This window comes from Hyperoodon ampullatus, assembly GCF_949752795.1.
Source record: "Hyperoodon ampullatus genome assembly, chromosome: 8".
Classification (NCBI taxonomy): Eukaryota; Metazoa; Chordata; class Mammalia; order Artiodactyla; family Ziphiidae; genus Hyperoodon; species Hyperoodon ampullatus.
This window is the reverse complement of record NC_136921.1, coordinates 112,151,708-112,177,363: the sequence shown is the minus strand read 5'-3', so window position 1 is coordinate 112,177,363 and position 25,656 is coordinate 112,151,708. Positions and strand designations below refer to the sequence as shown.

The window sequence follows — 25,656 nt, the reverse complement described above, 5'->3', positions numbered from 1 at the left end:
AGGCCTCGTGTTACTCTGCTAAGTGAAAGACTAGAAATTTGGACCATCGAGAGAACTGACCACAGCATAAAATGCTCTCTAGTTAGAAGGAAAGAGAAAACAAAAACAAAAACTAAATGAAAACAGTGAAAGGTTGAGAGTATTTAGGGTATAAGAATCTAATTAACCATATCAAATGTTTTTGTGTGTGTGTGTGTGGTACGCGGGCCTCTCACTGCTGTGGCCTCTCCCGCCGCGGAGCACAGGCTCCAGACGCGCAGCCTCAGCGGCCATGGCTCACGGGCCCAGCCGCTCCGCGGCATGTGGGATCCTCCCGGACCGGGGCACGAACCCATGTCCCCCGCATCGGCAGGCGGACCCTCAACCACTGCGCCACCAGGGAAGCCCTTTTATTGGTTTTGATGGTGGAAAAAGCAGTATGTAAAAACACATGATATAGAAAATGTCCTTTATGATACAATTCACTAAAATTCAAATGAGACAATGCATCTGAAAGTGCTTTAAAAGCATAAAGTGCTATACAACTGTGAGGGATTACTTGTCCAAGAAAGCTTTTACAGGAGAAACTTGCAACATTGGTGTTTTTTTTGTTTTTTTTTTTTTTGCGGTACGCAGGCCTCTCACTGTTGTGGTCTCTCCCGCCGCGGAGCACAGGCTCCAGACACGCAGGCTCAGCGGCCATGGCTCACAGGCCCAGCCGCTCCACGACATGTGGGATCTTCCCGGACCGGGGCACGAACCCACGTCCCCTGCATTGGCAGGCAGACTCTCAACCACTGTGCCACCAGGAAAGTCCTAACGTTGGTGTTTTTGCCTCTCCTCTAAGAACCAGAGCAGTTTTGAGAGTTGCTCTTCGTTGAAGAAACAACTCATGCTTATTTCCCCAGCTTGGCAGGATCAGGCAGAGATCAATATTAGCCTTCAGGAGGGGAAACTCTCTAAGTCTACATAAGGCTCCACAACTGTACTCTGAACTGTGGCCAAGAAGATCGGTTAGCAATTTTTAAAGCATTTTTAGAAAAAAAAAATATAGTGTGATAAAGCAGTATAATCTACAATAAGTTAAACATTCATGGCACGCCTAGAGACTTTGTACAGTGAACTAATTTTACTAAAAACAATCAATTTTTCTTTGATGCCTTGTCAAGAGCCAACCTTTCATTGTAGTCCTTCCTACCCACCCTCGACCCCTGCCCCTCAACCTCGTGTTCCTTCTTCTCTAGCCTTACACCTCCCGTTGTACTTCAGAGAAATGGGATTTGACTGCTCCTTTCTCCTAGAAACGTGCCTTCAGATTCTTCGAAGTGTCTGATCAAACACTTTCTCTCTGAGTCTGAGAGCACACTGCACCTTCTTCCTTTAATTCTTCCTTTCTCCTTGTTCCCCATCCCTGTCCCCACTACCTTAGAACTTCAAGTTCCCACTACGATTTCAAATATAGAATATTTTGCTGTTCCTCCTACGAGGGAGCTTAAAATGCCTCTAATTACACCATTTCCCCTCTCTTCTCCTTTGCAATTTAGATGCAGCCCAGCAGAACAGTCTGCCTGACTCCCCTCTGATCTGTCACGTCACGTTGAAGGATTTCTGTCTTATGTGAGTCTTGCCTCAAGAAGGGCCCAGCACCCCAGCTGAGTCTAAAAGAACTGCTTCACAGGCAAAGCCATAGGGCCACAGAGCTGCAGTCTCAAGAGGCTTTGCTGTTCAGTCAGTGCCACGATGCTCTTCAACTCTTGGTTGAAAAATAAATTTCAGTCTTTTTTATATTTGTTTGTTTGTTTTGTTTTGCGGTACGCGGGCCTCTCACTGCTGTGGCCTCTCCCGTTGCGGAGCACAGGCTCCGGACGCACAGGCTCAGCGGCCATGGCTCACGGGCCCAGCCGCTCCGCGGCAGGTGGGATCTTCCCGGACCGGGGCACGAACCCGTGTCCCCTGCATCGGCAGGCGGACTCCCAACCACTGCGCCACCAGGAAAGCCCCCAATTTCAGTCTTATTTACCTAAAAAATTTCCTTCTATTTATAAGACTGCAATTCTTATTTCAACCTGGATGTGCCCACAAGTGAAAAGTAATATAATGGCTTAACTGCTTCCATTGGTCCAAAGTAGTCTTCTTTGAAGAGAATGGGGTCTATGCAACTCTACTGGATAGTTCTTGGACATGCTCAAGTTGTTTTTTTTTTTTTTAACATCTTTAATGGAGTATAATTGCTTCATCCTCGAGTTTGAGAACTACCTGAGAAGCTGTGGTAAGAAAAGAACAACTAATACACGTGGTAGGACAGTATTTTGAACGTTAACTGATGTTCCCCTCTTTCCTATCTGTTCTTTCCTGTTATCTCTACCCCTCCCTGCACCCTCAACCTTCAGGCTACTAATTATTTTGCCTTTATTGCCTTCAGAAAGGAATGAAAGGAAACAGACAGCTGATTCCTGATATTTTTGCATTTCAAAATAGACTTCAAAATCATAAGTAGGGAAGAGTTTAAGAGTCTATTGAAAGCAAAAGATTAAGCTTTTGAAATATCAATGCCAATGCCTTGAAAGGATTCGAGACTTTGTGTACAGTGTGTCAGAGTCTGACTTTTCTGTTTCTTGAGACTAGCGAGGGTCTGGATCCAGGGGAGCCAGGGAGGAAGCTGGTGGTGAGTACACTTAGGGGTTTCAGAGAAAGTGGTCTGTGAGGTATACATCCTGCCAGAGAGCAGAGAGGGACATGAGCCCCACAAGCTGAGGTAAAAGCAGTGAGATCCCAGAGTTCCCATCCCCTGCCAGCAAGGAAGGAATGACTGGGGAGAATGGGGCTGCTGGGCCTGAGGCACCTCCCAGGCACAATTCTAGGGAAGTGGCGAGAAAAGAAAATCTTCCTTCTCTGTGCGTGTGTGTGTGTGCCTGGTCTCTGGATCCAGATTTCCCCTTTTATTTTTATTTTTTAAAAAATATTTATTTGGGCTTCCCTGGTGGCGCAGTGGTTGAGAGTCCGCCTGCCGATGCAGGGGACACGGGTTTGTGCCCCGGTCCGGGAAGATCCCACATGCCGCGGAGCAGCTGGGTCCGTGAGCCATGGCCTCTGGGCCTGCGTGTCCGGAGCCTGTGCTCCGCAATGGGAGAGGCCACAACAGTGAGAGGCCTGCATAGCGCACAGAAAAAAAAAAATTTATTTGGCTGCACCAAGTCTTAGTTGCAGCACGCAGGATCTTCGTTGCGGCCTGCGGGATGTTCATTGCCACGTGCGGGATCTTTAGTTGCAGGATCTTTAGTTGTGACATGTGGGATCTTTTAGTTGTGGCATGTGGGATCTTGAGCTGCGGCATGCGGGGTCTTTAGTTGTGGCATGCGGGATCTTTTAGTTGCAGCATGCGGGATCTTTAGTTGCGGCATGTGGGATCTAGTTCCCTGACTAGGGATTGAACCTGGGCCCCCTGCATTGGGAGTGCAGAGTTTTAGCCACTGGGCCACCAGCGGAGTCCCCAGATTTCCCCTTTTAATAAGAACACCAGTCATATTGGATTAGTGCCCATCCTGATGGTCTCATTTTAGTTTAATTACCTTTGTAAAGACCTTATCTCCAAATACAGTCACATTCTGAGGTACTGGGGGGTTAGGATGCCAACATATCTTTTTGAAAAGGACACAATTCAACCCATGACAGGCCATTTACACAGATTAGCTCACTATCTCTTGCTGAACTCTTTTTTTCCACTCCCACCGACCCATTTCTCTCCACCAAAGCCTTCTGGAAGAATCTGTAGTCAGGAAAACATCTGGTAATCTCATTTATACTGAAGCATGATTGGCCAAAATTGTCTTTGTCTATAAAGTACAATGGTCCAAAATGATATAAAGCAACAAAAAGAAATCAATAAAGTTTAGTAAGTTGTCCCTCTTGGAAATATCTACATTTTAACAAATTACAAGGAATTATACTCATTCCTCTATAACACAACATATAACATATATGTTATATACTGGAACATAAATCGTAGCAGTGCTTGGGTTAACGAGTAAAAACTTGCTAAGCAATACTTGGTTTTTATTATAATTCACATAAAAACTGCATTTTCTATTAATGGCAAAATAAGGTTGAATGCCATGTTGTTGATACAATGACATGCACTCATAATTCCCAAGTGAAGATTACTGTAAATTTCTTCTTTAATGCTAATAAGAAATAGAAACACTCCTAAAGGAACTGCAAACTTGGTAGCTACTGCTATATCATAAGTGGTTCAAATGCTATGAAATTAGCAAGATATTTGAACCGCTCAAACCAACAATGGCTTTAAATCCATCCCTTCCAAAATTGCACTTAGGAGCCATTTTTGCAGCCAATAAAAGCTTTAATTTTTTTTAACTCAAGAATGTGGGCTATGATAGCACAGCTATCATATTTAAAAAGCACTTAAACCAAACTGACACTAGGAACTAAAAAGATAAGAAAACTTGACTTTATATGTTGTACTCTAAAATACAGTTGATTCTCATTATTTGCACTAGTTAAATTCTATAAAGTTGCTGTGAACACTGAATTAGCAAATACTGAATCACTGTTCCTATGGGGAATACAGGGTGAGGTTCCTGTGAGCCTCTGGTCACAACATTTTTGACAACTGAACCCATATCTTGTTTCATGTGTGTTTCTGTTTAAAGACACGATTCAGTGTATATTGTTGATTAACACTGAACTCACGGTCAACAACACTATAATTCGTGCCTGAAAGGGGCTTATCTAACACTGTATTTTCTCCATAAGGCACATCATAGCCGTCTTATGCTTAGGAGTGGGAGACAGCACTGCAGCACTATCCTTGGGGGCCATTTTAAATACCAACATCCCCCCAAAAAACACAAAAATGTGAAAAACATAGCATTAGATAGACCACAAAGAGGACACTTGTTTATAATATGAGACCTGAAACAAGAAGGCCAAGTGACACCTTGCTTGCCCTCACCTGGGAATGTGTATAATCAGCAACTCAAATTGTTGGGCCCTCTGCTCATCTCTGGGAATGACGATGAAAGTGCCGTGGATACTGATTTCGGGGTTGTAGGTAAATGTTTAGCAGGTAGGAGAATTCACAGATACAAAGCCATGAATAATGAGGTACTCTGACCTGGCTTCCACTGCCCATAAACCAAATAAATAAATAAGGTCTTATTTGCCTAACAAAATAGGTTATTTACATTTAAAGTTGATATTTGTAATGTGAGGCCTTGTAGAGTGCTGGCTAAGTATAATTCATGTCCAAGCCTTGCTACTGATTGTGAGAGTGACCTTGGGCATGCTGGATTTCTGTGGGCCTCAGCTTCTTGTTCACAAACTGATAGTCTTGGACTACAAATATATATACGTATATATATATGTATATATATACGTATATATATTTGTATTCACAGAAATACAGATATTTTAAAGCTATTTTTAGAACTCACACAGAAGAACACATGTTTAAATGTGCTTAACATCAGGAAGATACATAAAAAATAGTGTTCGGGACAGACGGAGGACAGTGGTGTTACAGATGTTTTCTTTTTATGCCTTTTGGTTTTTGAACCACGAAAACACACTAGCTATTTAAAACACTAAGCAATAAAATTGAAGACGAAGAAAGAGAATAAGAATTAAACTTTAAGAAGAAAGGAGGAGGAGGAAAGAAAGAAGGAAGGAGGGATGTAGGGAGAAAAGAGAACTCCTGATAGGCATTTCATGTTCTGTATGGCAAGGGGTAGATATTATAAGCTCAGATTATACTATGACCATTAGGCCACAGGGTTTTATTTACATATCTTTTAATAAATCATGTGCTTATTAGGCATTTACTGAACACCAGGGACAGGGCTAGAATATTATTCTATTTAATTTTTTCCTTATGTCTGTGAAGTAGGTATTAAGTTGAATCATATGAAATTGTCAATACTCAATGATTTTTGACTTACAAAAATGTCAGTTTCATATGTTCAACCTAATGTTAACATCCCCATTTTTTTTTTTTTTTTTTTTTTGCGGTACACGGGCCTCTCACTGTTGTGGCCTCTCCCGTTGTGGAGCACAGGCTCTGGACGCGCAGGCTCAGCGGCCATGGCTCACGGGCCCAGCCGCTCTGCGGCATGTGGGATCCTTCCAGACTGGGGCACGAACCCGTGTCCCCTGCATCGGCAGGCGGACTCTCAACCACTGCGCCACCAGGGAAGCCCAACATCCCCATTTTAATGATGAGTAACCCAAGGTTCACAAACACTGAGTAACTGTCCAGTGGCACACAGAGCTTGCAGAGACTCCTGATCTGAACCCAGATCTCCGGTTTCCACCGAGTAGCAGGTATACATTTCAGGCCACAAAAGTAAATGTACAAGAAATGTTTAACTTTCTTTACATATGTGTGACCTTAAATGCCACCAAATGGTAGAGATTTGACTGTAAAAACAAAAACAGAGATCGGATGATGCTTCTGCCAGCCCAAGAACACTGAAGATTGCCAGCAAGTCACCGGAACCTAGGAGAGAGGGCTGGAATGGATCCTTCCCTCAGAGCCCTCAGAAGGAAGCAACCCTGCCAACACCTTGATCTCAGACTTCTGGTCACCAGAACTGTGAGACAATACACTTCTGTTGTTTAAGCCCCCTAGTTTGTGGTCCTTTGTTACAGCGGTGCCAGGAAGCTAACATACAGCCCATCACTGTTTGAAGAATAAAACTAGCCCTCCCCACCCCCCCTTGTAGCTTCTAGTTCTGCTCCATTTCAACAAAACCAGAAAAGAATTTACTTAGAAGCGAGACACAATGAACTGAATCCTACCCAAGGTCATGAAACCACAGCTTCAACCTTTCCCACAGCACAAAACTCTGATTTTGAAACCTACCTTGAAGGATGGGTCACTCCAAGGCCATTTGGGCCACTGACAACTGTCCTGGACTCTTTCTTCCACACAAGTGTGACTGCTTTTGTGTCATGGAAAGATTAAATTAATGAGAGAGAGCTTCTGGGGGGAGAGCAGCAGAAGTCTCCACTGCCATTTAACATTAACAGTGCTAAATATATTTTGTTACCTATACTGGGTGCTGATTACATCTTGCTTTCTTTTGTGCAGGCAAATCTGCTTGGAATTATTTTGGACCCAGCGTGGGCATGGTTCTTTGTTCACTCTGTTCCATTCCCCATGGTTTCTTTATTGATGGGAGATTATTAACGAAGGTAAGAACTAAATGAAGGTTCCTTTTAAAAAAATTAAATGACCTTGTTTCCATTTATATATTTCCAACAGCATGTTCATTAGCTATTTTATATCTCTGCTGTGGATTTTGGGATGTGAGCCTCGAAATAACTACCTGAGTTCTTCTGTGATGATGACGATCATTTGGTTCTTTGCCTAACAATTCCCCAAGTATTGTCTCTGGAGACCAGTCAGAAACCAGAGCCCAAGTGAGGTAGTTCGGTTGAGGGAACTTAAGACGAGGAACTGGTTACAAAGGTGTTGGACGGGCCCAAAAGCCAAACTGGGGAAGGAAGGGAACCTCAATGAAAAGCAATAGCAGGAAGCCTTTACCCATCCATCCCTAGGGTTGGCGAGACCGACAGACTGGCTGGATCAACAGAGGCCTAGAGCCACCGTCCCCAGATGGACCTAGAATGAGAATCACAGAGAGGCAGTCACTGTGGGAGAAGCCCTCTGAATCAGAAAAGGAGGAAAATACCGTGGCTTCTCTTCTTCTTCTGCAAGTGTTCCTAATTTATCTTTTTATCTTTCGTTGTCCTAATTCCTTTTTGGCATGGTCAAGTGAGTCTAGGAAATGGAGTTGGCGGGAATCAGCTTCCTTCCAAACGGACAGAATAAGAGAATGGCAAGGAATGAATGGATTTGAGAGCAAGTAGGCGAATGACCAGCACATTAAGCCCCTAGTGAAGTATGTTATGTTGCGCTCTGGGTAGCAAATGGTCAAAGCAGGTCAGAGAAGCCAAAACCAGAGATTGGGCAAGGCTAGTGAGGTATGACTGATATTGCATACAGAATACAGGGTCATAAACAGGAGTTGAGTCAACAGAGGGGACTAGCACAGTACATCATAAACTATTAGTAGAGACGTATAAAACAGTCTCCTAGAGATCAGAGGAAACACAGTCATAGATTTTCATGATAATTAGGCCGTATTACGGGGATAGAACATCAGCACACACAGGGTAGTAACAAGGGGTCAAATAGGCTTAGAGAGTGGCAATTCATTGTCTGTAAGTAGGAATCCATTCCAAGTAACCAGTCTGAAAGGTAGACATTAGAATTCCAAAGGGACTTTTCTTTTTGTCAATATCTTTGCCATTGTATATTTTCTGGTTATCTGAAGTTAATTCCTACATCTGCTTGGAAACTGCACTTTGAAATCATTGACGTTAGCTTGACTACTTGCCATTGTTTTCTCAGGAGAGCAAATTATAAAGAAAAGTTGTAACTATTTGAGTTTTCTGATGATTTCAAACTCTATAAGTAGGATGTTCCTGTTAGGCACTCAGGAGGCACTTATCTGCAGTGAGGAAGGCAAAGATAATGGGGAATAAACAAAAAAGGAATCATCTAATCAATGAACAGAATGAAAGCTTAAACACAAAGAGTAATGTAACCAACAAGTTAAGTCTTACATTTTCTGTCCTTGTATTATTTACCTTTCTTGGGTTTGAGTAAAGCTTTTCTTATTTATGGCACCATATGAGAAAAGATAAACAGATACTTTAAAGTGATCACACTACTCTACTTAAAAATAACCTCTCTGGATCCACAAATGCTTATTTGGATAACTGAAATGAAAATTGTTCCTTGTCTTTAATTAATTAGATTGAAAGTTTAAAAAATACTTTTTTTATTAACCAAGCTCTTTTTGGTGGAATCTAAATTAATATCCAGAGGAGATGCCTGGTTCACTGATTACACAGGCACCTTGCAATAATTAATATTTGGAAGAAAGCAGTGTATTTTGCATACTTATTCATCAAAAAATGTGCACTTTGGAAAACAATAAAGGAAGCATGTACAATTTTAGAAATACTAGTTTATATGATCACACACACACATGTGAGGCCCAAAGCCTATATAACGAATCTGTTGTAGCTGTAATCTAGATAATTAATAAAATTCATTCACCCAGAAATGGAGGCATCAAATGTGTGCAGGCACAAGGCTAGGCTCTGAGAACATGTAGATACACATAATTCCTAGCTTCAGGAAGTTTATAAGCTAGAGAGAAAGTCTAAGAGGCTGCTACAGAAGCTGTGAGAGGTGACTCTTGCCCGGGACCACGGGTGGCACAAAGCAGGGAGGTGCCCTTACGCGAGGAGTCATCCACAGCTTTTCAACTTCAAGGTTTGCAAAGCTGAGGCTCTGGATCTTGGAGAGCCCAGTCCCAAGCCTTGGCCTCCTGCCCATGGCAAGCTCCAGCCTGGCCTCCACCTTGAGCTAACATCACGTTGCTGTACACGCAGCCACGCCTCCCGCCTACCTCTCGCTCCCAGTTCTCAAGGGCGCCCTTTACAAACTTAATGCCTCTCCCCCTCCCCCGCCCCTCCCCCCACTTCACTTCCCACATCAAACAGACCGTCTAGTGCTGCCCATTACGTTGTGCTCCAGTGCAGGTACCTGCCATTTCTTAATTCGTTCGTTCACAACGGTCTCCCATCGGGTCTCTCCATCTCCTGTTTTGATCTGCTCTACGGCAACTTTCCACTGGCAGAGAGCTACCTTTCTAAAACATGCTGTTCTCTTTCCCAGTACCTTCTGATAGATCCCCACTGTCCACACACAGTGGCTCTCAGACTTGGATGTGCCCCCTTAACACGTTAGGGAACTTTTTTTTCCAACAGATTCCTCTTGAACCAAAATTTCCGGAAGTGCAGCCTGGGCAATCTGTATTTTTAACAAGTTTTTCAGATGGCTCTTTACTGTCAGCCTGGTTCTAGTCGGGGGACCAGGGTTTTGGAACTGCAAGATGAAGTCCAAATCTAGCACACAAAGTCATTCACTTTGACTCTTCCCCGGTACACACCCCATACCACGGCCACAGCTGTAATCCACTTCTGAAACTCGCAGGGTTCTCCTAAACCTCTGTCACTGCACATGCTGTTCTCTCCAGAATTGCTTTTCACTCCTTTTCTACCCTGGAAAGCATTCCCTAAGCCTTCTTCTTTAAAGCTTTCCCTGATCTCTCAGCTGAGTGAGCTAAGGGTCCTCCTCTGCTTTTAAAAGCCCTGTGCAAATCACTGCTCATGGTGTACTTTATTTATTTATTTTTTAAATAAACATTTATTTATTTTTGGCTGCGTTGGGTCTTCGCTGCTGTGCGTGGTCTTTCTCTAGTTGCGGCGAGCGGGGGCTACTCTTCGTTGCAGTGTGCACTTGCTTCTCATTGCGGTGGCTTCTCTTGTTGCAAAGCATGGGCTCTAGGTGCGTGGGCTTCAGTAGTTGTGGCGCGTGGGCTCAGTAGTTGTGGCGCGTGGGCTCAGTAGTTGTGGCGCGTGGGCTCTAGAGCGCAGGCTCAGTAGTCGTGGCGCACGGGCTTAGTTGCTCCACGGCACGTGGGATCTTCCCCGTCCAGGGCTTGAACCTGTGTCCCCTGCGTTGGTAGGTGGATTCTTAACCACTGCGCCACCAGGGAAGCCCAGCCCTCATAGTGTACTTTAATTTTCACTTGTCTGTTTCCCTTCCTGTACTTGGACTTCTTCAAGGGGGTGGGGCTGCAAGTTACTCGCCTCTTTAATCTTAGTGTCCAGCCTTGTTCCTGATTCATAACTGGCACATAATATAAATAAATGAATGGATGGATAAATGAATGAACAGAGTCCTAGTCACACTATGGTAGAAACGGGCTGTGTACAGACCATTATTCTTTATGAGCTAAATAATTATATATCTTCCAACAGAATACTATTAGGTGAAGCCAGCAGAAGTTCTTCAGCATTTGAGATGAAATGGAAACCAAAATAAATGCCACTGCAAAAATATAATTGCTTTCCCAGTGCAGGATTGAGGGAATCATTAAACATTTAGATTAATGTATTGTTTGGCAGATGGCCAATGTTTTTATTTTTCATTTGCCTTTGTGTTCATTTATGGGCTGGCAAGATACACACACACATGCAATGCATCTTTTTTTTTTTTTTTTTTGCAAAGTGAAAAATACTTTTCAGTGTGTTTCTATTTTTTCTGCTTTTAGTGTTGGTAGTATTTCTGTTTCAATGAACGTATCATAAACCCCCAACCACTAAGCAAGAAATTAACACTTAGTTGTATCCGTTTATAATTTAATGGAAATGGAAATGGAATTTTTAATGGACTTGGTTTGTTTTTGCTTAGATTCATCACCTCTCTTTGGGTACTATACACTTATCTTGCCCTTTGTGACTCCTCCACTTTCTGTCCGTGTGGTTCTTTTCGGGGGGACTGCTCAGGGGAGGGGGGCCTGTGACCCAGGCTTGCCCAACTGGAGTCACAGTGCAGGGCTCAGGGAAGACACCTAATCCAAGGCAGCCAATGAGAGTTCGTGCCCGTTCCTTTGTCGGGACCCCAGGGGAAGATGTACTCTCTGCACTGGGATTGATAAAGTATTAGAACATCAGCCATTTTTGCCGTGGAGTGAGTAAAGTTGCCCAAGAATGAAGCCAACACAGTGAGAAGCAAAGCCAAAAGAGACAGAGAGGCAAGTTCTGATGATATTTTGAGCCTTTGCATCCAGCTGTAAAGGACTGTAGACGGTTTACCCCTTGGGATTTATACTTATTTGAGCTCCACTCGCTCTAAAAAAAAAAATTCCTTTTTATTCTTAAGCTGATTTGAGTTTGCTTTCTCTCATATACTACCATAAGTGTCTTGACTATAAGACATTAGGTCTAATTTTAGAGCATCACTGAATTTGTTGTATTACACAAGAATTGTGTGAATTTTCAATAAAGCTCTTCTCTTCTATGAATCTCTAGAGATATACTTAAGTAGAAGTAATTTACTAGTTTGTTGTGAGATCTTAAATAAGTCACTTAATTCTCTGTACCCCAGTTTCCTCATTTGCTAAACTGGGGAGTTAATACTAAGTCCCTTCTGCAGAATTATTATTCTGTGGAAAAAACACTGACACTTTAGAGCAATTGACTGCTATTTAAGGATCATAATTCCCCAACCATAAATGCTGTTATGGCATATAGTAAGTGTCAGGGGCTGGGGGTAGGGGGTAGGGTGGAAAAGCAGGAGGAGAAAGTTTGATAAACTTCATTTTGGATAAACCCCAAACAGCCAAATAATTTATTGGGTTGGCCTACTCAATATTATTTATCATATTATCATTATTAGCTTCTTCTGTAATTGGGAGATGAGTTCCAGAAATGTGAGAACCGTCACAGGTTGTCAGATTTACCAAAGGATGAAAATAGGTGTGTCAGGAAAAAAAATGTATCCATAATTCAGTTTCTTCTTATCAAATTGGAAGCAAATGCACAGTTTTAGATGGAGAGGAAAAGCCTAAACATTCGTCAGATATGTGGTTTAAAGGGATGGCAATGCCTGAGACAGAAGTAGGAAAAAGGAACGACTATTTAAAAATCTGGGGCTTCCCTGGTGGCGCTGTGGTTGAGAGTCCGCCTGCCGATGCAGGGGACACGGGTTCGTGCCCCGGTCCGGGAAGATCCCACATGCCGCGGAGCGGCTGGGCCCGTGAGCCATGGCTGCTGAGCCTGCGCGTCCGGAGCCTGTGCTCCGCAACGGGAGAGGCCACAGCAGTGAGAGGCCTGAGTACCGCAAAAAAAAAAAAAAAAAAAAAAAAAAAAAAATCTGGGCTGCTCTAAAACCAGAACCAGTTTTAATAAAAACCAACATGATATGTTAAACTAAATGTAATTACACACTGGGTCACACTGTAACTTCAAAGAACTCAGAATGCATTTCTTTTTATCTTTTACTTAAAAAAAAATCATGGTTCCATTACCTGAAACACTTTTTTTTCTCTATTTTTTCCTCCAACTGACGCATATGTTTACATGACTTCCTGTTCATTGACACCTAACAAAAGTCACTCCTACCTAAAATGTGTTTGTGTTTTCTCTCAAATTTGCATTTTCTAATTTTAGGTGTTAATACTTAATGACCTGCTCCTAAGACACACTGAATTTGCTCAGACTGAATCATCCTAAAAGTTTTCTATGACTATGTTGTGATATTTGCATTGGATTTCCAGTCTGGGTAACTTCTCAGCAATTTTCCTCCTCCCTTATTAGGTTTTATTTTTAATTACAAAATTAATGTATATTCATTGTAATGAGACAGAAAATACAGAGTTATAACAAAAGTTATAATGAAAAAATTAATCTCCTTTCTTCAGTTCTCATCTCTCTTAGGTCTCCATTGCTTCGTAGGCAACCTTCCATGTAGTTTCTATGTTTATACCACATAGAAACATATATGTATATAGGGCCCACCCTTCCTTCCTACCTCCCTTACTATTCCTTTTTTTCCATAGTTTTCCAAATATTAGATCACACTACAAATCAAAGGTCACATAAATTGATGGCCCACAGTCGGGGAAAACATTTTGTTGGCAAAACGTTAAGGAAATTTAACATGAATGACCTGGATCACATACCTACACAGTAATAATATTATTGATGTTGCACAGGCCTTCCAATTTAACATGGTCCTTTCCATTCCCTATTATTCATACCTCCACTAATCCACCTTTTTTTTTTTTTTTTTTTTTGCGCTACGTGGGCCTCTCACCATTGTGGCCTCTCCTGTTGCGGAGCACAGGCTCCGGACCCACAGGCTCAGCGGCCATGGCTCACGGGCCCAGCCGCTCCGCGGCATGTGGGATCCTCCCGGACCGGGGCACGAACCCGTGTCCCCTGCATCGGCAGGTGGACTCTCAACCACTGCACCACCAGGGAAGCCCCTAATCCACCTTTTGATATTACTGGCCTAACATCTATAAGCATTTGAGTTTATATCCTCCTGATATTACTTAGCAAGTTGCTTTTTGCATTTAACATTATGTCATGGTATTATCAATCAGAATTAACTTCAGCTGCATATAACTGAAAATGCCAAATTACCGTGGCTTAAACCCTAAGGGTTTCTTTTTCTCACATGTAAAATAAGTCTGGAAGTGTGTGGTCCACAGCGTACATGGTACTTCGGAGTCACAAGGGACCTGAGCTCCCCCTGTTTTTCTCCTCCACCTTCCTTGGGACGTGGATTCTAGTCTCGAGGTCAGTTAATCATCCCTAATGGCTGAGGAGCTCTAGTCACTTGATCTGTGTTTCAGGCAGTAAAAAAAGTGGAGGGCAAAAACAAAATGGTCAGCCTCTCCTGAGTCAGCCCTTCTTTAAAAATATTTCCCAGAATTCCCACTCAAATACTTCCACTTAGATCTCATTGGCCATAACTTTGTCATACAGCCACACCTAGCTTCACATGAGGTGGAGAAATGTTGTCTTTTGGCTGGGCACACAGGCACCAGAGTAAAATCCAGGTACTGTTATTAAGGAGAAGATACAAATATCAGTCTCTGCTCCATATTCCTGCAGGTTAACACGGACATGCGGAAGAGACCGTGAAGGCCCTCAATATCCAGGCTCCTCTTACTTCTGAGTTAAAAGAAACCTCAGATTTAACCTGGTCGCAGAGGCACTTGAACTGAAGGCTATGTTTCTAAATCTTCACATTTTAAAATAATTCTTCATGATCATAATCTTCTCTCCCTCCAACATCAGTACTTTTATTTTTTTAGGATTCACCAAATGGGATTCCTAGGACTAATTCCTAGGACTAAACAAATTTTAAGTTTTAATAGATGCTGATGGTTAACTTTGTAGGAGGCTGTGACAATTCATTCTCAGGAACAGTGTTCAGTTGCATATCCATTTTCCTATACACTTCTCAGCACTGGATATTTTTTTCTCCTTTTAAATGTTGTGAATCATGGGTGAAAAATGATATCTGTCATTGTTTAATTTGTGGTTCCCTTACTACCAGGAATGAAAAGCCTCTTTTCCTATGTTAATTGCCCACTTAAATTTCTTCTGTAGGGAGTTTGTGTTAATACACTTTGCCAATGTTTCTGTTGGACTATTTGCCTTTTTCTTATCATTTTAACTATGAGAGATGTTAATCTCTGTCGTATGTGATGTAACCATTTTCTTCTAATTTCTAAATTCTTAAAAAATCTCTAGCCATTGGAAATTTGTTTATGTAACCAAATCTTTCCATGAATGGCGATGGGTTTCTACTTTTACTTAAGCCTCTCCCACCTTGAGCTACTACAAATATTTTCCTGAATTTTTTTCTAATTTTCTAATATACTTATAGTTTTTTTAAAATAAATTTATTTATTTATTTTGGCTGTGTTGGGTTTTTTTTTTAACATTTTTTTTTTTTTTTTTTTTTTTTTTTGCGGTATGCGGGCCTCTCCCGTTGCGGAGCACAGGATCCGGACGCGCAGGCTCAGCGGCCACGGCTCACGGGCCCAGCCGCTCCGCGGCATGTGGGATCCTCCCGGACCGGGGCACAAACCCGCGTCCCCTGCATCGGCAGGCGGACTCTCAACCACTGCGCCACCAGGGAAGCCCTTTTTTAACATTTTTATTGGAGTTTAATTGCTTTACAACGGTGTGTTAGTTCCTGCTTTATAACAAAGTGAATCAGTTACACATATACATATATCCCCATATCTCTTCCCTCTTGTGTCTCCCTCCCTCCCACCCTCCCTATCCCACCCTTCTGTCTGGTCACAAAGCACTGAGCTGATCTCCGGCTGCTTCCTACTAGCTATCTATTTTACATGTGGTAGTGTTTATACGTCCATATATACACTACCACTCTCTCACTTTGTCCCAGCTAACCCTTCCCCCTCCCCGTGTCCTCAAGTCCATTCTCTAGTAGGTCTGCATCTTATTCCCATCTTGCCCCTAGGTTCTTCATGGCCATTTTTTGTTTTAGAGTCCACATATATGTGTTAGCATACGGTATTTGTTTTTCTCTTTCTGACTTACTTCACTCTGTATGACAGACTCTAGGTCCATCCACCTCATTACAAATAACTCAATTTTGTTTCTTTTTATGGCTGAGTAATATTCCACTGTATATATGTGCCACATCTTCTTTATCCATTCATCTGTCGATGGACACTTAGGTTGCTTCCAAGTCCTGGCTATTGTAAATAGAGCTGCAGTGAACATTGTGGTACATGACTCTTTTTGAATTATGGTTTTCTCAGGGTATATGCCTAGTAGTGGGATTGCTGGGTCGTATGGTAGTTCTATTTTTAGTTTTTTAAGGAACCGCCATACTGTTTTCCATAGTGGCTGCACCAACTTACATTCCCACCAACAGTGTAGGAGGGTTCCCTTTTCTCCACACCCTCTCCAGCATTTATTGTGTGTTATACTTATAGTTTTGTTTTTATTATTCGACTCATTCAGTCAACTATTTGTTGACCACTTATTATGGGCCAGGTCTTCTTCAAATTCTAGTGGGGATGCCTTCCAGTGAGGAAAGACGGACAATAATGCAATGAACCAAGAAAAAAGCGAGGCATTTCACCAGAGAATTAAGACATGGTGACTTGGTAGAATGAGACGGGCTACTTCAGACTGAGTGGTCAGGGAAAGCTTCTCTGAGGAGATGGGATTCAAACTGGTTCAGGAATAACTAACTACTGCTCTGGGGAGAAGTCCAGGGAGACGAGGCAGGTGGCAATGGCCTTGGGATGTGTGAAGGGCGGGAAGGCTGATGTGGCCAGTGCCTCAGGTTGAGAGACATGCTGGAGAGGGAGGCAGGTCCTGGCAGGCTTGGCAGGCCGACGAGGCGTTTGCGTTTCATTCTACACAGAGGACTTGTAGTCCAACTGGACTTTGTTCTTATATGTAATATGGTATGTGTGTGGGAGGAGTCTAACTTTTATTTTCTTTCACATTGAGAGTTATATTTTAAATAAACTATTCATCATTTGCAGGTGGTGGGGTGGGGACTAGGGTGATATCCCACAGACCCTCACCTCATTTCAAACACTGTACAGATATCATCATTATATGAAATATACATTCAATTGAAATTAAACATAGAGTGAGTCTAATTTTTTTTTTGTTTGTTTTTGTTTTGGCCACGCAGCAAGGCATGTGGGGTCCTAGTTCCCTGACCAGGGATCCAACCCGTGCCCCCTGCAGTGGAAGTGCAGAGTCTTAACCACTGGTCCACCAGGGAAGTCCCCATGAGTATAATATTTTTATCCCAGGGATGTGACCATTCAATAAAATCCTTCTAGAACTACTTAGAAACATGGTCAGGAAGTCATTTCAAAACCCCGTTTTAATACTTTATAGTCACATAAAACTTCTGATCAAAAACCATAGCCCTGGGCTTCCCTGGTGGCACAGTGGTTAAGAATCCACCTGCCAAGGCAGGGGACACGGGTTCAGCCCCTGGTCTGGGAAGTTCCCACATGCCGCAGAGCAACTGAGCCTGTGTGCCACAACTACAGAGACTGCGCTCTAGAGCCCGCGAGCCACAACTACTGAAGCCCATGCACCTGGAGCCCGTGCTCCACAAGAGAAGCCACCGCAATGAGAAGCCCGCGCACCGCAACGAAGAGTAGCCCCCGCTCGCCGCAACTAGAGAAAGCCAGTGCGCAGCAATGAAGACCCAGTGCAGCCAAAAACAAAAACAAATAAACAAATAAATTAATGTAAAAAACCAACCCACCATAGCCCTAGTTGACTGGCCATTTTACGCATTAGACGTGGCTCTGAAAAATAATTTTGGGCCCATTCTAAAAATCAAACCTACCCACAAAGGGCCAAGATTTGTTACCAATGAAGATATTTAAAGGAATGTGCAACAGGCTCTGAAGGCAAGTTTGAAGGAAAACTTCCAAAAATATTTTGCATGATGATAGCGTTAAAAGAGTAAGCACACAGGCCCCAAGATAAAGTCTGTGAAAAGGAGGACCAACTTTTGGATGTTTAGGTCTGTATAAGTAATAAGTAAAAGAGTCATTACTTTATAATTCAACCATATTCCTCCTGATCTGTTCATAAAATCATTTTATAATTTGTAATATGCTTTTTTAAGAATTTAAGCTTTACAACAACCCTGTGGGTTAGGTATTCCTGCCATTTTTATAGATGAAGAAACAGATTAATTTAAAAAGCTCATACTCAACTCAAGTTTCTTCATTCCAAGTTCAGTGTTCTCTCAACATATGAAGTCATCTAAGATCACACAACTTGAGAAAGGAGAAGCCACAGTTCACAGCCATCATCCCCTCTGACCACTAGGCTGCATGGACATCTTGACCATTTATCTATCTGCTTTAATCAGTGCTCTCTGTAGATTTGACTGGTCTGACAACTTGCAAATAGTCACCCGTGCAGCAAGTACCTAAGCTGAAATAATAATGTTTAAAAAAATAATAATGTTTAAAAAAATAATAATGTTTCCCACTTTAAAATAATGGAGATTGAGTGACATGTGAACTTCTTGGACATTTTAAGATTCAGAGACATGTGCTAAATTGGCCTTAAGACACAGGAATGACCTAGGAAATCTCATGGTAACTGTTAACCAGTATATCTGTCAAAATTAAATAATGCTTGTGGCATTATAACTAAAGAGCCCTGAAAAGGGGTCAGAACTGGGTTTTGGTCTGGACTCCATTCCCTAGTTTGCCTAAGATACTGGGAAAATCACTTAAACTTTCTGGGCTTCTGTATCACTTAGGGTTCTTAAATTTGATGCAAGTAATGGGAACTGATTGCTGCTAACTTAGGCAAAAGGGGATTTATTGGAAGGATATTGTAAGACACACAAATGATTGAAAGGCTGGGAACTGGGCTTGGAAACTAACAAGAGCAAAGCACCTGGTTGACCTGAACTACAAGGAACATTAGGGTGCCACCAGGGAGTAATGGATTTAGGGCAGTCAAACAAACCCCACCCACCCACCACGGCTTTCCTTTCCACATCATACAAGATCACCTCCAAGAGGGCTTCTAGTTCGGACATCCTCTGTTTCTCTGTATTTGGAGAAGGGTGGGCAGGAAGCAGGGGGTGCATATGCAAACAGGGTGGTCAGAAATGCTTTGGCCAGATGTGCCTCCAAAGTACAGACGCTGACACTGTGGCACGTAGGAAGCAGGAAGTAGAAGGGGTCTTGAGCAAGCAAAGTGTTTTGGGTAGACGTTATGAGGAACCTCCACAAATGACACTTCTCATAAGTGTTGCAAGCTTCCAAACGCTTCTAACGGTCACAGCCTTATAGACGAAGGACAGTCCTGACTATGCGAAAGAAACTGTGGCAGGGTTCCTCATGCCTACGAAATGAGATACAGCACCTAGCACTGACATGAACTTCATATTTGAATGTAATACACAAGTAAACATTAAACAGCCTCTCAACTCAAACGTTGAAAAGTGACAGACTACAGGTCAGATACAGCCTTCAAAGAATTAGATAAAAATACAGATCTCTGACTTTTCTTGAAAAAGGGAGGCTTTGGCAACACCAGGCCTACGTTCCCACATAGCAACCGTTTTCTACTGTCTTCTGTGGGCTCTCTGCGTTGCCATACCCTCCGCATAGCCCTCTTCACTTACAATGTTGCCTGCCCGGGCTGTGGGAGCATTCTAGTCTCTGGACACTGATGTAACTACTTCCCATGACAACCCACCCAAGGCCAGCATTTGGACAGCCATTTTGAGGATCTACCACTATGGGTTTCCCTGAGTGTGAGAACCTCCCTGAGTTCAAGTTCCTAACCTCTGTCCTCGGGACCCCTTAGGTAAGACCCCTTTCATCCTGACGTACCACCTGTGGTGCTGGAAACAACCATTTGGTGTACTGCAACCCAGCCACATCTCCCTCCTCTGTCAGAGCCAATCTTTAGGCATCTGGTCTCCTAAGTGACCTTAAATACCTCATGGTGGAAAAGGCAGCAATGAATCCCCATATAGCATCTTCTACATGTAGGGAAAAACAAAACAACGCATGTGAACGAAGAATCACTTCTGTCTGCCTTCTTGGAAGACAATCTCTGAAGAAAGCCTCCCCGGAGGATTATCTGTTTATTTTCTATGAGTAGCTGGGGATGTGCTGGGCACCATTTGATGGCAATGAGTATGACGCCCCTTAGTAAGTCTCCTTTGCACGTATCCAATCCCATCTGGATGCTACTCCTCACACGTTTCTATCCCTGAATGCCAGCATCATGTAGGATATATGACCATTCACTTCACTCTTTACTCTGTGGGATCCATTCCCTACAAAGCAGCCAGAACATTTCCTTGCTTAAGTCTCTTTGATGGCTTCCAAATAGCTTTCCGGCTAAATGTTAAGACACTTAGAGAAGTCCACAAATCCTTGCACCATTTGATTCTTCCTTCTCTCTCAGGTTTCATCTCCCATTCTGTCTTCCCTGGCTCACTTCACTTTGATCACGTGCGTCTTCTTTCAATTTGTGGAAGAAGCCAAGCTCTTTCTCACCTCAGGGCCTTGACTCCTGCTGTTCCCACTTCCTGGAGGGCCCCCCTTCTTCCTCACCCTCTTCTCTATTTCCTACTATCCTCCAGCCCTCAGCTTTTAAATGCCACTTTGTCAGAGAAGCCTCCCCTACCTGCTACCTCCCTCCCAGTCTCCCACTCCTCTCCATTTCTCGGAGCCCCCTGCTTTCTGACTTCTGTTGCTCTTAACACAATTTGTATGTTTCCCCACTAAACTGTAAACTCTACAGCACAGAGACCTTCTCTATTTTATGCCTACGGAATATTTAGGGTCAGCAGAGTCCCTGTCATAATCGAGTGGGTGAGCAATCCTCATCTGCCAAATGAATGAAAAACCTATACCCCATCCCCCAGGCTGGTCTAAATCTTCTGGAGTAATTAGACATCCTTTCTGAGGAAAAATACTTCTATTTCAGTCACATATAAGCACATCCACAAGGTTTATCAGAAGGTAAGCCTGGTGGAGAAAAAAGCTATTCACTTTATAGTTTTCCCAGGTTGGGGGGCGGGCGGGTCCCAGACCATCACCTGGGAACTCGGTAGAAATGCACATTACCAGGGCCCCCTCCACACCAAATCATCAAGAGGATTCACGGCCCAGCATTCTGTGCTTTAACAAGCCTTCCACGTAATTCTCATGCACACTGAGAAGTCTGAAAACCACTGTTCAGGCTTTCCAGTTTTTAGCTTTTTTTTTTTTTTTAATTAAAATCTTTGGTCCTTAATCTTTGGCTTCATCCTGCAAAAGTAGAACAGTAGAACCTTAAACTACTCCAGAGGGAAATCTTTGTCATCGTCCGAAGTGGTCAGAGGTGTATTTGTGGGGCTTCCCTGGTGGCGCAGTGGTTTAGAGTCCGCCTGCCGATGCAGAGGACACGGGTTCGTGCCCCGGTCCAGGAAGATCCCACATGCCGCGGAGCGGCTGGGCCCGTGAGCCATGGCTGCTGAGTCTGCGCGTCCGGAGCCTGTGCTCCGCAACGGGAGAGGCCACAACAGTGAGAGGCCCGCGTACCGCAAAAAAAAAAGGTGTATTTGTGTAGAGTATGTTACGTAGACCATATTCTCGGGAGGTCTGCCTTCCTCGTGGGCACAGGCCTGCCCGCCGGAGGGCCTGCAATCTAAACCGTGTTGTAACGCTTGTAACACGCGAGGCTGTAACAACGCACAAGTGTAACTGGAAAAAAAAAAAAAGAACGCACAAAGGCAGAGGAGCCACGGCGCAAGCCTTTGTTCAACCCTCCACCAACTGCTCACCCTCGGTCTGATATCGCTCTTTTCCACGCGGAAAAGCAGCCACTCAAGTTAGAAAAAAAGGATGTGTGCCGCTGACAACGTTTTCCATTAGGCCGTTTTCCCCGGGGCACCGGAGAAGATACTCGCGGCTGCGATAGGCGGTCCCATCCCTCCCTCAACCAAGCACAGAAGTAACTGAAACTACCAGCCCCTTCCAGCTTCAGAAGGAGACTTGGAGGCTCAGGCCGACTTCCCCGCCCCTACCTGGACGAACACCCGAAGTGGACTTCCTCACCGTCGGGACCGGAGCGGCGGCCGGAGGCGCACCTCACTGCGCATGCTCTCTCGCCCCGCCCGCCCGGAGCCGGAACGGGGAGCGCTCGCGGCCTGGGCCTGGCCTGGCCGGGGCGTCGGCACCGGCAGCCATCTTGGCTTTCCGGGGAAAGGCGGCGCGAGGGGAAGAAGTTGTAGGGTGGGGGCAGGAGCGAGGAGGAGGGGAGAGAGAGGGGGAGGAGGCCGCGGCGGGGCAGGGCGGGGACTGCCTGCCCGCCCGGGTTGCGGAAGTGGTAGCCGCTGACCGAGCCTGCTGCTCTCTCGCTACTGCTTTGGCTTCCCGGCTCCCCCGCGGACGGAGAGGGCGGCCTGGCCGTGGATGGTCAGATAGCCTCTACCTCTCGCCGCCCATCCCTGGCCCCAACCGGCACGGAGCAGACGGCGGCAGCGGCAGCAGCAGGCAAGGAGGAAGATGGCGGGACGGTTGCCGGCCTGTGTGGTGGACTGTGGCACGGGGTAAGGGGGCTGATGGGCGGGGGTGGGGAAACTGAGGCGGAGGGAGGAAAATGGCGGGGCCGGCAGGAGGCCGGGAGATGAACGGTGCGGCGAGTTGCCGCTGCCGGCGGTGTCCACCCCGGCTCCGCCGGCTGGCGAGGGGTGGGGCCCGGAGCCAGGGCCTCCCTCCCTCGTCCCTCGCGCTTCACCCTCTGGGAGCCGGGCGGGTGCGCGGGGCCGAGAAGCCCCCGGGGAGCGGCCTCCTCGTCCCGACCCCTCCCAGCCCTTCCCCCACCGCGGTAGGCAGCGCCGCCCGCGGAGCTTCGGGGACGGTCGCCTCCCCGGGGCCCGCGGTCGCGTTGGGGTGGTCGCGGAGCCCGGCGCGCCCGGCCCTCCTTTCCCTCCGTGCCGCCTCCTGCCCGTGGGTTTGGGCACCGCGGGGCACCGAGCGCGGGGACTGGCCTGGCAGAGGATCGAGGAAAGAGAAGCGCTCCTGGTAGGTTTTGCAAGATAGCTGTGACAACGCTCTGCCCGGGGTGTGGGTGGGGAAAGGGAAGAGTCGGACTCGGAAACTGGGAACCTAGAGCGGGGCTTTCATTTGACCACCCGCCTCCTCTTGCTTTTCTACCCCCGGTCTTTTCCATCTCCCACGACGTTCTTACCGGTCAACCAAGTCACAGTTTAATTTGAGAGAAAGATGTCATGTGTTACTTCTCTTGCCTCGAAAAAGTCCCCCAGTGAGCAAGCGCGCTGCAACTTCCTTAGTTTTGTCAAAGCCGCTTCCTGCTTTCAGTCTTTTATACCCTTATAAGGTAGTTTTTCGTTTCCAACCTGAACACATCTTATTAGAATTTTCAGAATTAAACAGTTTTCACATAGGCTGAGTTACTGGTGCTGGGTGTCAGTTTATGGGAACCTAAAAAATGTATTTGTGTTCCACGGAGAGGGAGGAATGGAAGCCCCCAGGAGGGTTAATTTAAGTTGTAAACGTTCATTCTGTGACGGTATCTTCAGGCGCGAGGAAGGTGATAGAGTTGTCAAGGGATGTGCTTGCTTTGCAAGGAGTTGTTTATCATAAATGTGTACTGTAGTTTACTCAAATACAGGATGGCGTGAAAGTGGTCGTTCCTTTTGTGTTAATAGGCATTTTAGAGAGTTACAGCACACTTTATACTTACGTAGAAAATACTGCCTGTATTTTAATGTAGAGTGACTGCTTTACGTTGCAGTATCGGAAGTGTTTTCTTTTGTCCGTGTGTATACCTTGCTGATATATTATTACTTCTCTCATTTCCCAAATACTCCATATTTTTTGTTTGGGGGGTTGTTGTGAGAAGTGGACTGCCAGCCTTCCCCCCCCCCTTTTTTTTTTTACTATTCAGCAAACTATTGTTACTTAAAGGATGTTCTGCTTCTCGCTATTTGCTGTTAACATTTCTCTGTAGTCTTCATGCTCATACCTTTATGCAAGTGTGGCAGTTTCCAAAATCCCAGCCGTGCCTAGGGAAACAACCGATTTATTAATATGTTAAAATAATAGTAATATAGGAAACACCAGCCTCGTTTAGCCTTGAAACTTCCATGTAGTTTTTCGATGGACAGCTAATTAAAGTTTTTTTTTCTTAATCCAATTTCATTTCCCTGAACCAGTATTTTTTTTTTTCCTCCTCCCTTCTTAGTCCAGCTGGTGAGTAGTTTTATGTGTAGGGTGAGTTTTAAAATTAGATTTGGCAGCCTGACTAACAAAGATTTTCAAGTATGTTTTGTTAAAGTGAAAAATATTGCTACATAATTAATATTCTATGCTTTAGTAATCATTGCCTTGTCAGTAAAATTAGTGTAGATAATTGTTGCCCTAATAAATAACATGGTAACATCTTAAGTAGGGTGTTAACTCTTTCTCACTTCATTTTTTCCCTTTCGCAATAGTTTTGGTTATTTTTGAATTAATGTGCTGGGTATTTCATTGAGGTTAACTATCCTTAAGTGACCTCTTTCTGATAGGGCAGCCTTGAATTTAAGACACAGAGTGAGCAGGAGGCGTGGGGGACAGGGGTTCAGTCTATGCTTAGGATATTTTTGTTTTAATATAGCAGTTACTCTTACATTATTACATTAGTTTTATCTCACCGGGAGAGGTTGTTAGCTGGACACTCATGATTTAAATGGAACTGATTAGGATACTTCTCACTTCCTTTTACCATCTGTCGGTCTCTGAAATTCCACCTTTAGAGATCCGTTTATTTTGGTTTTCAGAGGCATTTTGGTCTTTCCTGTTGCCCATTATGCAATCCTGGAAAGTTACACCTTCAACTTTATTAGCACTTAAAGGATAGCTCATTGAAATTGGGCCTGTGATAAGCATCTCTAAATAAGGCCTTAGTAGGGAGTTTCATGTTCCAGAATACTGTACGTTCCGAGATGCAGATTGTGCACCTACAATTTGTGTGTTCCTTTGTGCTTTAGAGAATGCATTCATCAATCACAGTTACCCACTTAATATAAGTGAAAAGTTATAACTGGAATCAAGTTACTCATTCCATTTCATTATGTAAGTTAGGCAAACGGTGACTGAAAAAAGTGGCCATCTGTGAAATTTGGTGGTCTTAGGTAAGAAAAGCTGTAAGAGTTTCGATACATGAAGCTTAATCCCTAAATTTAAAATTAGAGATCCTCCAGCAAAAGTCTTGTATTTCAACATAAGATAAAGAATCACTGGCCCAGATCATAAAAGAGATAACTCCTTTGAAAAGAATTTAGAAAAAAATACTTCTTTCATATTGATAGCATGTCTACATACTTTTTTGGTGGGCAATCTGTATTGGAATAGTAATGTAGAGTAAAATTTTTGGACAGAGATTCTTATTGATAGAGTTGGTTGCTTAAGAACTAAAGTACAGACTCAAACGGGCTACCAGCGGTGAGGAAAACTTTTTTTTAAAGCATTTTTTAAAACGTTGTAATACTTGTAAAGCTAAGATTATCCTAAATTATCTTTTGCATGTTTTCCCTCAGAATTCTTCAACATTCAAGCCATATAAAGGAACTCCTTACGTACTTTTATTATGTTGTAGCTTGTTTACAAAGCTTTGCATTGTGAAATTTCTCTTCCCTTTTACGTCTTTCCTTTTTTTTCCCTAATA

General features: G+C 44.0%; 1 protein-coding gene and 1 long non-coding RNA gene across 8 annotated transcripts in view; one reads left to right on the top strand and one right to left on the bottom strand.

The window, feature by feature from the left end:
* The window catches only part of LOC307056937, a 52,741-nt gene extending 30,646 nt beyond the window's left edge, over positions 1–22,095 (bottom strand). Inside the window, exon 1 of the long non-coding RNA XR_013811034.1 lies at positions 22,010–22,095. This is a non-coding gene — a long non-coding RNA (uncharacterized lncRNA). The remainder of the gene's footprint in view (positions 1–22,009) is intronic.
* A 395-nt stretch (positions 22,096–22,490) lies between these two features.
* Positions 22,491–25,656, top strand: part of ACTR3 (actin related protein 3) — a gene marked incomplete at its 5' end in the record, with an annotated part of 57,869 nt that continues 54,703 nt past the window's right edge. For all 7 annotated transcript variants that reach the window (XM_079709621.1, XM_079709619.1, XM_079709622.1 and 4 more), the window contains one exon: positions 22,491–22,534. In XM_079709621.1, coding sequence (XP_079565747.1) covers positions 22,491–22,534 — 44 coding nt within the window. The remainder of the gene's footprint in view (positions 22,535–25,656) is intronic.